Source organism: Chanos chanos, chromosome 3, assembly GCF_902362185.1.
Source record: "Chanos chanos chromosome 3, fChaCha1.1, whole genome shotgun sequence".
Taxonomy (NCBI): Eukaryota; Metazoa; Chordata; class Actinopteri; order Gonorynchiformes; family Chanidae; genus Chanos; species Chanos chanos.
This window is the reverse complement of record NC_044497.1, coordinates 51,634,521-51,646,827: the sequence shown is the minus strand read 5'-3', so window position 1 is coordinate 51,646,827 and position 12,307 is coordinate 51,634,521. Positions and strand designations below refer to the sequence as shown.

The following is a 12,307-nucleotide window of genomic DNA, read 5'->3' as shown; positions in this document are numbered from 1 at the left end:
CGGGAGTGGAGCAGCAGCAGCAACGCCTTGACACTGCGTCACTGTCGTGAGCCCACCTTCTTGGAGTAACGTGATGGGGAAAATATTCGTATGCTCCACATACTTTATCGTAATAAGTAAAGCCAACTGATACTCGTCTCCGTTAAGTTTGCATATGAGCCCTGTCTTTCGCATTTTGTTGCAAAAACTCTTGGTACTTTTCCACGATAGATTTTACTTCAAATTCAAATCTGTGTGGAACACCATCGCTCACTTTTATAACCCCAAGTTGACAAGAAACAGGGAAGTCCCTCACGTCCCTGGATCATTCGTTTTATTCTCAAAAAAACACATTTAGAACAAAATTGGATACCTTCCAGATCACTGATGAGAAGGGAAATGACCATTTGTCGTGTGCGCCTATTGTGTATGGCAGTAAACGTCGTTTCAAAGCGCAGTGAAACTGCAGAGATAATAAACACTGGAGATCTGAGAGACGAGCATGAGTGCCGCGCCACCACGTTTACGTACATGGGTGTTTATCACCACCTGTCGGGCATCATGGGTAAACGCATGGGCTTAGTGCAAAATACAATGGGATATTGTTCGAAATGAACATTTTAATGCGATTGTGTGTGCTTTAAAATTTTAAAGAAAAAATTATACTATCTAAGGTGAAAATTTGTCAATGACGTACGCTTATAGGAGTCATATAGGCGGTAAAACTGTATAGGATCAAATATACCGTATCAAAGTTTAAAATAGTGTCATTTTCTTGGTCAGATGACATATTTGCATTTCTTTCGCTTTTTTTTTTTTTTTAATCAAACAGGATTTTGCAACACCTGAAAATATCTTACTTCGTTACATCATAAAACTGGAAAAGTTGAAAGGGAGCAAACAATTTGCCCTGGTTTTTTTCACCTCTGGCCAGCAGCAACAAAGTTCACACATTACATAATGGATATATCTCCCACTGTATTAACGTATGTGGGAACAAAGTACAGAAATGTCAGATTTAATGGGTTGACCTAGAAGCAAAGAGCAGGGCCTAAAGTATTTGCGCTGCCTCTGAAAAGACTTCAAAACGCTCCGGCAAAAGATGGTTTAGATTCTGGTAAAACATGTTCCTAAAAGTAATTCACAAGAGAATAAAACACATTTAATGAGACTGTTTATTGTCACATTAAAAAAAGAGCTGGACCCTTTGCAAAGATGGTCCAGAGGAATAGAAATCTGTTCTTCATTATAGGTGACTTAAAATGGATAAAAAAAAAGACATATCTCCATAATAAATGAGTCACACAGTATGATCAATTCCACTCAGCATAAAATTAGGGATGATGAAAGTTTATACTAACCAAGCAGTGTTGTTACAGATATCAGCCAAAAAAACCTTAAGTCTTACATAAAGTTTAAGCAAAAAACAGATTTTAAGTAAAGTCCAGGTGAGACCTTTGAAGATGCAGGTGACAAGAGTAGATAACATAAAGACACTACACAGAGAAAATGTTGGTTCCTGCTCAACCCTAAGGCTCTGTAAGTTCATACTTACAGAGCCTTAGGCTTAGTAAATGTCTCTCCCAGCTCTCAGATCACTCCCTTAATCTCTATTCAGTGTTCTGCTGACTACATTTTTCTTTTCAGTGGCATCAGACACACAGAACAGTACAGGGAACATGTCAATCATCTGAGAAATAGCTTTAGTCTCTGCTTCGGGGTCTCTGTGGAGGTGGTGCCGATTCTAAAGGGGCGGTGCTAGGCACGCCTTGAAGAAGTCCCGCGTGCATGCGCTCGTTGACGCGTAACTGACAGCCGTCTTGAAGCATGCGCAGAGCAATGCGTGCGATGTTGCGCGAGTCGTCAAGTCCGCAGTGCGGTCGTCCCTCGTACTGTAAGCCGAGGTTCTCCAGCATATTACTCAATTTGGTCTGCGTGCGAGGCACCTAAGACGTGACACAAAGACCACACTTATGTGCAATGCACTTTCACAAGCTGTCTAGTCTATTCTCTCAGAAGACGCTGTCAAAATACTGTTACCCATCTTATTACATTCATAACTATTTAGCTTGATGTCGGCAGCTACATCTAATGCACATCTCTTGACTAGTAACGACTCTCTGAATCATGCAATCTGTCTTGTCTCATGTGTTCACTGAGGAAACGTACATATTTACAAAATTTGCAAAAGTTGGGGCTCAGTTAAATTCATGTATCTTTTTTCAAACCTTATAAAAGTTTCCGTAGGACTTCCTTATATTGATCCACTTTCTTGCAAATTGAGGATATCGGATATGACTCAAACGACACTGGATGTTGAGGAATTTGCTCATGTCCCAAGACCTGAAGCGAGAGAAGACCTTTCACTCTTCAAAAAACAAAACGTACGTGACTTTTAAATGTCACTAGTGAGCACAATGTTCAAATTGTGAAGTTCAAGGAAATCACCACTCGTTGACCTTTTTTGCTGAACTCTGTGTGTACCTGACTAAAAGCACAAACTGTGAGAAAAAAATCATTTCTTTATGGACTGATAACATTGTAAATGTAAATGTTCTTACCCATCTGTCAATAGTGCATATTTGTACTTTGTGCCAAGTTCCTTCTCCTGTAGCCAGGCAACGACTCGTCGAAGGACAGCTGGAAAAGCATGTGCCTCATCCACCATTTTCTGCACAGATAACATATTAACCCATAACTTGTATTGCTTTAAAAAAAATCATTTTCTTATTCACAGTGGTGCATTCGCTGCTGCCAAATAGAGATGTGTCTTAGGCTCTTCATCTCAATGAAGTTTAAAGAGGTATAAGACAGTTAAGAAATGTGACCTCCCTTCCTAAAGCATCATCATGTGGCGATGAGACAAAAGGTCATACCTGTGTTATACCAGTAAGTTTAGTGCAGAAATCAGAGAGCTGTGGGTTCACCAGAGGTTTTACATATTCTTGAAATGTGTCCACCTGCAACAAATGAAAAACACCATAAAATCATAAGCCTAGCTGAAATCAAAGGAAACATGAGACTTTGGTAAAACTGAACCGCAACAACTCTGCAAAATATTCCATCATCGATTAATTCCAGGAGAACAAATCTAAACCATATTTAAAGCAGAGAACCAATACAAAAATATGTACAAAAGAAACTTTCTCAACTTAGAGCTGAGTTACTATGGATGTGACCGTGTACTGGCGCTTCACAAGATGTTATTCGAACAGAACTAATCCCAAACGAGCTGGTGGGCTTATCACAGTTACTTCTGGTTGCTCCCCGGCATTTAGTACCAGCGTGTTCCCTCACCAACTCACAATCTCCAAGCGGCGCGTATCAATGAGAACCACAGGAAACTCAATGATTTCATGAAGAAACTCAGGTGGGTTATTCTCCTCGCATGTCGCCTCAAAGTCCACCACGCAGATGTAGTCATAGTACGTATCAGCAGTGTCTCCTCCCCCACCATCTTCAACCACCTGCATCAGCTTCTGCTTCTTGTAGTAGTTCTTTAATCTCTTCCTGAGAACATCTTTCACACCCCTTCCAAACAAATAAACAAACAAACAAAAGAACAAACAAACACAAGATACCTCATTTTGTTCTCTTTCATGTACAACATGTTCTGGAATGACCATAAAAACATCCTTATCCTTATCCTAATAAATGAACTGAAACCCATCCAGAAAGGGGCAGCTTTGATCCTTTAGAGCGCACCAAGTTTCAGGGCACAGAAAAGAGTATTTAGGTCACATTCTGCATGTCACTGGGTATCATGAGATCTGGTCAGTTTTCAGGTTATGTAATATATAAACTAACTAAGGACACACCTCATGTCTGTGTCAGCACAGAAATGTCAATGTATACATGACATTTCAAGGCAAACACTGATTCAGATTTAATGGTGAGGACCTGGGGGGTCTTTGTTGTTATAACCACAGAGGTGGCCTTGACTGACAGAATCACCTAGATAAATCCTCACAGTCCACAGTGAAGTGGCTCTACGACATCTCAAAGATATGTCAACATCTCATATATCATAGGATTGTCCCAACAAAGTCCCAGGTCCTCACCATTAAATCTATTATGGCTTTTACTGAGTAAACCTGTTATGACTAAAATGCATGAAGAGTATTCTGCATAACTGACAAGGTGCTGAGAGAGACTGAAGCGTGTTTTGGTGTTGCTTAACTAACCTTGTGTCGAGTTTCAACTCGGCCAACCTAGAACGGAGCTCGTCCTTGTGCATACGGTTCACGCGACCGTTAGCAAGGGCAATTTCCTTATATACAGGATCACTGAATTCCCCTTTAGAAGTCTGAGCTCGAGAATTAGGGTCTTCAGCATTACTGGTTTCTTCAGAGGCCTTGACAAGATGAAACAAAACAGGGTTATAAACAGGAGCTGATCACATATGCATCATTCAGCATCGTTAAAGTGCGTTAGCTCACTTTCTGAACAAATCAACAAAATAAACTTGGCTAATTTCGAGCAACATTACTTTTAATGAGCTACTTGGCTTAGCTTATGTACCATAGATATTGCCGCTAATGCATAAAAATGGTTAAAGAACACTTACACCTAAGCAGGTACCGTTTTCGTTCGTCTCCTGAGAAAATATACTATTTTCTTTATGGCCCTGAATGTTCTTCTTTCGTTCCTCCATTCTAGATGCAGTCGCAATTGTCAAACAGACAACTAGTTTTCGCGCTTTCCGGTCCGCGTTCAGACATTGCCTTGCTGTTGAGCCATGTTGTAATGACTGTTTCACAAGATACACCTTAAATATAATATCTCAGCCGACATTATATCTCACATCTGTTTTTTGTCTTTATTAAACGCACAGCTTCCTCAGAAACAGCAAGAAAATAACGTAAAATGTGAAATACTAACAAATGCGGCCCACAGACCTCCCGGTCAACAATAAAAACATTCTCTGTACTACCATGACGCATTATTTAATGTTGCGACACCTACAGTAACGGAGGAGTAATTGATTGTGATAAAAAAAATTATTCAAACATGTTTTCTGAAACTTGTCACTAAGGTTTCAATATAATTAGTTTTCTGCAGAAGCTGATTATTTTGTTTATCTTGGTATTTTGGCAAACAATTATATTCATATCAAATCAAAATGACAAGACAGTAAATTGCACTACAAACACCATTTCAATATTAAGTGGATCTTCAGCCCCTTAATAATTTTTTCTGGAGGATTGATTGCTCATGATTGGACAGATTGAGTTTGGAATAGCTAGGAGTATTGAAGAACTGGATTTGGTATCTTTGGTCTGAGACATTCCAGCGCCGGTTCACAGAATAGCACAAATGTGCAGAAAAGATTCTTATTCCATTTTTTTTTTCTTCTCAGATGATTTGTGTGCATGCTAAAAATCAAACTGTACACAATGAGAAGGCAATGAATATTTCAAATTTATTTTATTCAGTTAAATTCGAGGTTTTCAAAAATACTATCAGGCAGTTTACTTTTAAAGCAAATACAATTTCAGAAAATTTCAAGATATGACAGTAAGCTGGGTGTTGTCCATCTTTATGACTGTCAAGACACCATGGAAACATTATGAATATCAACTCAAATATCCAGCTAAAATCTTTCATTTCCCCCCCTCAGAACTAAAAGAAAAAAAAATTACATAATACATATTTTATATACATATGTGTGTGTGTGTATATATATATATATATATATATATATATATAGATATATATATACACATACACACACACATATATATATATATACATACACATATATAGTAGAACCTGAACAGCCCTGAAGAGGTGTGTGTGTGAAAGCAAGAGAAATATCAATCTCAGCTGAATGTGAAAACATCTCTAAATGTGTGTTTTATATGTCACTAACCACGCTATATGTCACTAACCACGCGTATTTCAACCCCTAAAAAAAACAACAACAACAACAAAAAGAAGGACATCTCTGTATGAGAACATTCGTTTGCACATGAACAAAGTGGATGAAAGATGAAATGAAAATGTTACAGTGAATGTTCAAAGGAAAGAGATCTTAATTTAAAGTTCACATTTCAGGTACAATTGTTCGACTATGCATAACTTAAAAATAGATGCAGAGCATGTTTGAACAATGCAGATGTCTGCAACCTCTCAAGTATCAAGACAAAATGGAGACTACACAGTAAATGCATCTCATTTTTATGGAAAAACATGCTTCAGAACTAGTATGCATCCATGATATTTTTCCCCAAAGTCATCAAGTAAATTGCTCAGAAAGATACAAACTGAGTTTCCTGAATAAGTCATTTGTAGACCACCCGTCTCTGAATTAATAATAATACATTTATTGCTAAATTAGCTACAGAACCAATGCAACACAGCAAAGTCCCAGGACATAAATGACTGAACCCGTGCAAGGTTCTTAAGGTGCATTCACTGAAATAAGCAACAAAAGGCTACATTACAGTTAAACTCATTAAAACTCAATTAAACCACTGACATACAGACACACCCACATACATTTATGCATATATATGTTTTATACAATACATATATACACATACACACACACCCCTACATGGCAGCTGTAAATTTCCAGTCTTAAAGCTACAACAGTTTTACATATTCATCAATGCTATGACATGTTTCACCAGTCAGAGAGACAACATATTGTAAAGAAAATATGATATACATTTTTAGATTAAAATATATGATATTGCACTGTGTAGAGTAGATATACAACAACTTTCCTTTATTGCACTGTGAGTAAAAGCAGTTGACCTCATCTGTTTTTTTTGGGGGGTTTTTTTAAATATTATATTGTTTTCTTCCTCATAAAAGAGCAATTGCAAAGAGTTTATGGACAACGAGTTTTGATTTTCGGGTCAACTTGTGCTGGTCTGAGGGCGATTTCTCAACTGTCCCCTTATTTTAATAAAAAGATGTTCACTCCTTTCCAAAAAAAAAAAAAAAACACTTTCAGTAGTAAGGGCCAATATCCTCATATGCGGTATAACTTGGCCATTCCGGAAAGATCCCATGAGAGCACCTTGGGCTGCCGTAACGGTCCAAGTGAATTCCCCAATCTCCAGAGCTGTTTCGCTGAGAACCAACACTATGGTCACTTTGCAAACAGGTCTTCAGCGCTGAATGGATGATTCTGTAATTTTGTCCTTGATTGCTGTCCCAGTGCGTGACACCGTTGGCCTCGTAACAAACGGCAAATTCAATGCGCTCATGTGGTGGCACTTGTTCAGGTAAATTAACCTCAAAGGAGAAGGTATCCCGATCAGAGCCCATGTAAGTATCTTTAACATACTGGCACTCTACATCTGTATAGCTCTTCCATGTGTCAAATGTGACACGTACTTTAACAGACTTCTCAAAGGACAGGTTTTTGACCTTTACTGTACCAGTCATGGCCTTGTCTTTAAGCATACAGTGCTCGAGGCAGACTTTATCGCTTTCAAGACGCTGACGAAACAACAGGTAGTCTGCAGACGGCTGAGCAAAGTTAAGCGTCAACTTGCTCTCCTCCTCTAAGAGCGTGAGTGACGACTTAAAAAGCTCTTGGATGTTGAGCGGGATGTCAATGAGGTCGTCGAATTCTGAGTACATCTTTACCATGGTGAGGGCTAGGCCTTTATGGTCAGCAAAAGTCACTTGTTTTTTTGCCTTTCCATTCGCACTCGCAGGTGCACTCACCTCATTGACTTCTGGCAGTTCTTCAGGCAGTAGCTGCTTAAGCAGACAAGGCCGCAGAGGCCCCTTAAATTTAGGTGTCTTTCGGTTCCGGAAATCTTCGTTTGGCAGAAAAAGCGGCATTGCCAGTTCAAGCGGCATGGTGGTTTCTTTAGGACAAGTAGGACAGGGCCTAGACAAAACGTTAAAACAAGAGCTTATGTAACACTGGATTTATTTCATATTATTGAATGAAATGATTCAGGTGAAAATTCAAAAAATTGTAAGGAAACCCCCCCCCCTTTCTTTAAACATATCTGAAACTGACCATACAAAATTAGGTGGCTGAAATTAGAAAGTCAACGTTTAGCCTACATTTTGTCTGTTCTTTGAATTCTGAACTCATACAACCTTAGCTGATCCTGTTAAAGATTAATTGGGCGCACAGAAATGGATATAGGTCAGATAAAGCCAATGGGTCTTTTTTTTACTTGGCAAAACGCCCTCGCTGCGGGAGCAGAGATGGGGGATGAAATATCCTGTCCAGATAACTATGGGAGGTAGGGCTGACCAGGAGAGAAGGGCTGAAACTAAATAGGTTTCACGAGCAGAGCGAGTGTCTTTTCGAGGATTCGTTCAAAGCGATACAAGCCCAGTCATTTGAACAGCTTTAAATGTTGGTTGTTGGCGCCCTCTCACGTTCATACTATAAAAGAACATATGACTATCCGTCCTGCCACACTAGACTGAAATTTGACCTCCCCCACTCATTAACCTATATTTGGCAAACATATCCAAAAAACCACGGAAAATTCCAGAAAAAATTGATCAGTGTGGCCCAACTATAACACATAGTTATCATAATGAAAACACATTCCTGAAATGTCATGTTGCATATAATTAGCTATTGATTAGGAAGTTCGTTTATCTGCAATGCTCTCGTACAATAGCACCGTGCATGCGTGCTCAGTGAATTAAAAGAATACATGGACTGAGGAGCACGTGTCATTTCCTCAACTAATGGGCTTAAATGAAACAATTAGTTGTTCTAAATGTTGAAACATTAGCAAATGTTAGCGGGAGCGTTTAATGTCTGAGAAATGTAAGGTAAGGTAATGAGTTCGCTTATTGTGTTTCAGTTGCGTTTCATAGCCAGTCTACAAGCTTGACTATCAGCAAGTAATTATGCATTTCGTGCTCGATGCCAACAGATATGGTGATGCCCTACCTGTTCTGATTTAATCTTGAAACGGTGACTTTTTCCGTGGATAAATTATTCAAGCAATTTTTAACGCCGACTTGCATCATCGCTTCCTGGTTTCAATCGTAGCTTCCTCGAACTTCATTTGAGGAACTAACTGCCTTTACAAATATTACGTTCTTCCTCCAATTAGGGGACATCATAAATACACACACATTGTTATTAATACATGCGTATTAATAACGCATACCGAGGGAAAACTACTGGACGTGTCCCATTTCTCATGTTAGTGATGAGAGAGGAGTCAGGAGCTGGACTGGCAGTAGACTAGATTTAACAAAATAATGACAAAACCTTTTTTTGTATTTTGTTCTGCTACCTTACCTTTAGAGAATGCAGACCAGATAAGTGTGGTCCTATACCACTCTATAAAACGCTTCCTGCAAGCTGAAAAAAAGTGTACAAAGTTACCACTTTACTAGATTCATACCTTCAGAAGCGTACCCAACTTCAGTAAAATCATTCAGTGAGGCGACGGACAGCAGCATGCAACGCTCAAGCTATGTCTTCAGATTTTTATCGGCTGCAGGGAGAACTCAGGAGACCTGTTGATACCGGTAGTGAAGACTGTAACACGCTTCTAACACTGAAAACCAGCCTGCCACTGAATCTCCTTGAGAACCACTCGATTTTCACGTGGGCTCTTGCAGTGAACCAATCATTGTGAACTATGGCATCATGCACCGCATACCCCTCTGGCAGACTCTGAGGGCAGTGGAACAATCGCATTGACTTTTTTTCTCCGTGTTCGAAATGTACGACCCAGATAATTCGTTATTACGGAGTACATAAAATAAGAAAACTTACATAAGGATTTTGGGAAATCATAAGGCAACAGCCAAAGTCCTGTGAATGGGGAATATTTAAAACTAGATGTGGCTACAAGATGGTCTAAAAATAGTTACACGCTGTTAAACCCAAATTAGAGGTATAGTTAAACGATATGATCGTACTATATGTTATGATTGTCGAGCATAACTTTAACTTTTTAGTGTGAAGTCTGTGCTTTAGAATTTGCTTTGAGGTTATGACCCGTTAAAGAATGTGTTTACAACTGTTAAAGAATAAAAAGGTACGATGGTTTTGCATGTTGAAGGAATATCTCACGAGGAGAGCAGCTGTAGGCTATCTGTATGAGATGTTTAATACCATGTATTGGAAAATATTGCAGTCAGTATTTGCTACTATCAACCACAGATTTAACCACTTAAACCATAAAAGCCATGACATAAGATGAACCGGTAATTCAAGATTAACTCAGAGAACTCAGAGAAGTAAATACACTCGTTTGTTGAAAAAAAAAATGCATGGAAGACATGTCATACAGAAGTCTCCGTTCATTACACATTACCACGCCACCCTAAGGTCAGAAAAGACACAAAAAATAGCCATTTTAGTGAAGATGGGTCACATGAAAACAGCAGGTATCATAGTTTTGTCGATCTGAAACATGCCTCAATAAGGTGGTTTCTAGGATGATGATCAAACCTTTTTCTTTTTTTAGTTCTAAGATACAGACACACCTATTGTATTGATGAGTTTGATTATCTTAGATGAAGTCAACTTTCATGTCCAGTGACCTCAACACTTTCATAAGTCAGAACTAAATGCAGAGATAAAAAGTCCACAGACAGACACAATTAAATTATATGATGGGTCACATGAAAACAGCAGGTATCATAGTTTTGTCAGTCTGAAACATGCCTTAATAAGGTGGTTTTTAGGATGATGATCAAACATTTTTCTTTTTTTAGTTTTAAGATACAAACACGCCTATTGTATTGATGAGTTTGATTATCTTAGATGAAGTCAACTTTCATGTCCAGTGACCTCAACACTTTCATAAGTCAGAACTAAATACAGAGACAAAAAGCCCACAGACAGACACAATTAAATTATATGAACTTAGATCTATGAAGTGATATAAGTACCCATTTTCTTTTGGTTCTTTGAAAAATCAGTACTTCGAATACTCTGATTTCTCTGTAAAAAGAAGAAGAAGAAAATAAAAAAAGATCTCCCCGTAATGAACATATGCATTTCTTATAATGTATACAATACAACATCACCCGGTAGTACGACACTGAAGATTTCAAGTTAAGAAATTTAGGATTACCCTACATCACTACTACCATTACTTACCAACATGACACAGGAGATGTGCCAGATATGTAAACACTCAAAGTTATAGCGGCGAAAATGCAAAGAACCAGGTGGACCTACTGGATGACAGATACGAAGGGGAGGTTATATATCAGAACTGAACTAGGACCAGAGTTTGGGACTTTCAGCTACTGGAGAAAAGAAAAGAAGAGAGTGCTGATGTGAAGGTTAGAGGTGTTCAGTGTAAAGTGAACAAACATCAAGTACTCGGTGAGCAGGGAAAGTCGTCTGACAGTTTTCACTGTTTGTTTTCTGATATGGAATCAGCACAGTTCAATGATACTTTAGGGAAGAGTCAATGCAGGTCTTTCTGTCAGCACTTTATAACACAAAACATTTTTTTTTTCTGTTAATAGCCAGTAAAGTGTGTTTGGGGATTCAAATCCAGCTCAAGAACTTACAAACCTGAGATGCTGTAGTTTCAGTGTCTAATTAACTCTCTCTCTTTCTCTCTCTCTCTCTCTCTCTCTCTCTCTCTCTCTCTCTCTGTGTGTGTGTGTGTATGGGTGTGTGTGTTAGCAGCCTTATATCCAGGAATCTCACTTCAATTTTTCTTGGGCAGCAGTTAACAATGCAAACAGAGAAGAATGTTTGTAAAGCTATAGGATGATTCCATTAGTTTTGGCTGCCTATGTTTATGCTCCCACAGCAAAGGAGAAGGGTCATAGAATTGGCACACACTGGTACCAACTTAAAAAGGTGAAAAATATATGTTTTATGTGCTTGTGTGCATTGTTCTTTTTTGTTCTGATACTAAAAAACGAACTTTGTATTTTGCTTGTAATACATATTTAGTACTGCAATGTGTTTGTCACTTCAGACTCAGTGCTTTCCCATATGTACAGTACCCTACAAAATGATACACATAACACTGGATGAAAGAAATAATTCACATAAGAAACATGTATATTAATTATACATTTTAAATGTCACTCAGGCAAAATCTTTGCTTTAATGAATAGTCAAGGGAGGCAACCAAAAATAGCATACTTTAAATTATGCATTTATGTAAAATATATCAAAAATCATAACTCATGTGTTGCCTTCTCTGAGAGAACAGGGACTTTGACTGTTATTTTTCACAGAGAAACACTGAATGATTCCTAAGCTCTTAAAGTCTGCCTCTGAGGTTGGCCTTTTTCATTTCAGTTTCAACTGCCCTATGACCTAAGCCGTGACCCTCACATGCCACAGTGGTTGAACATGCACATTTTATCCAGCCTATGTACCTCTCAGTATGCT

At 38.5% G+C, this 12,307-nt stretch overlaps 2 protein-coding genes across 6 annotated transcripts; both read right to left on the bottom strand.

The window, feature by feature from the left end:
• Positions 1 to 1,242: 1,242 nt before the first annotated feature.
• On the bottom strand, positions 1,243 to 4,841 carry eri1 (exoribonuclease 1). Its single transcript, XM_030769430.1, has 7 exons — positions 4,547 to 4,841; positions 4,164 to 4,333; positions 3,285 to 3,510; positions 2,856 to 2,939; positions 2,541 to 2,650; positions 2,208 to 2,322; positions 1,243 to 1,925 (listed from the first exon to the last, which is right to left on the bottom strand). The coding sequence occupies exons 1-7, from the start codon at positions 4,631 to 4,633 to the stop codon at positions 1,683 to 1,685; spliced, it is 1,035 nt and encodes a 344-aa protein (XP_030625290.1). The 5' UTR covers positions 4,634 to 4,841; the 3' UTR covers positions 1,243 to 1,682.
• Positions 4,842 to 5,718: 877 nt separating this feature from the next.
• Positions 5,719 to 11,266, bottom strand: ppp1r3b (protein phosphatase 1, regulatory subunit 3B). Of its 5 annotated transcripts, none has more exons than XM_030767203.1 (3): positions 11,045 to 11,266; positions 9,333 to 10,885; positions 5,719 to 7,834 (listed from the first exon to the last, which is right to left on the bottom strand). In XM_030767203.1, exon 3 carries the CDS (start codon positions 7,801 to 7,803, stop codon positions 6,940 to 6,942), a length of 864 nt encoding a protein of 287 aa, XP_030623063.1. In that variant the 5' UTR covers positions 7,804 to 7,834; positions 9,333 to 10,885; positions 11,045 to 11,266; the 3' UTR covers positions 5,719 to 6,939. The 5 variants fall into 5 exon arrangements, with proteins under 5 accessions (XP_030623063.1, XP_030623065.1, XP_030623064.1 ...); XM_030767205.1 differs by lacking the exon at positions 9,333 to 10,885 and adding an exon at positions 9,227 to 9,289; XM_030767204.1 differs by lacking the exon at positions 11,045 to 11,266 and adding an exon at positions 9,227 to 9,289 and having other exon boundaries at positions 10,834 to 11,037.
• Positions 11,267 to 12,307: the final 1,041 nt, after the last annotated feature.

Excerpts from the sequence above, each read along its gene's own strand:
- eri1 (XM_030769430.1), bottom strand. The coding sequence starts at position 4,633 with ATGGAGGAACGAAAGAAGAACATTCAGGGCCATAAAGAAAATAGTATA. Across the intron at positions 4,334-4,546 it reads AAAACGGTACCTGCTTAGGT|GCCTCTGAAGAAACCAGTAA; the intron begins GTAAGTGTTCTT and ends CATCTTGTCAAG. Across the intron at positions 2,940-3,284 it reads ATACGCGCCGCTTGGAGATT|GTGGACACATTTCAAGAATA; the intron begins GTGAGTTGGTGA and ends CATTTGTTGCAG.
- ppp1r3b (XM_030767203.1), bottom strand. The coding sequence starts at position 7,803 with ATGCCGCTTGAACTGGCAATGCCGCTTTTTCTGCCAAACGAAGATTTC.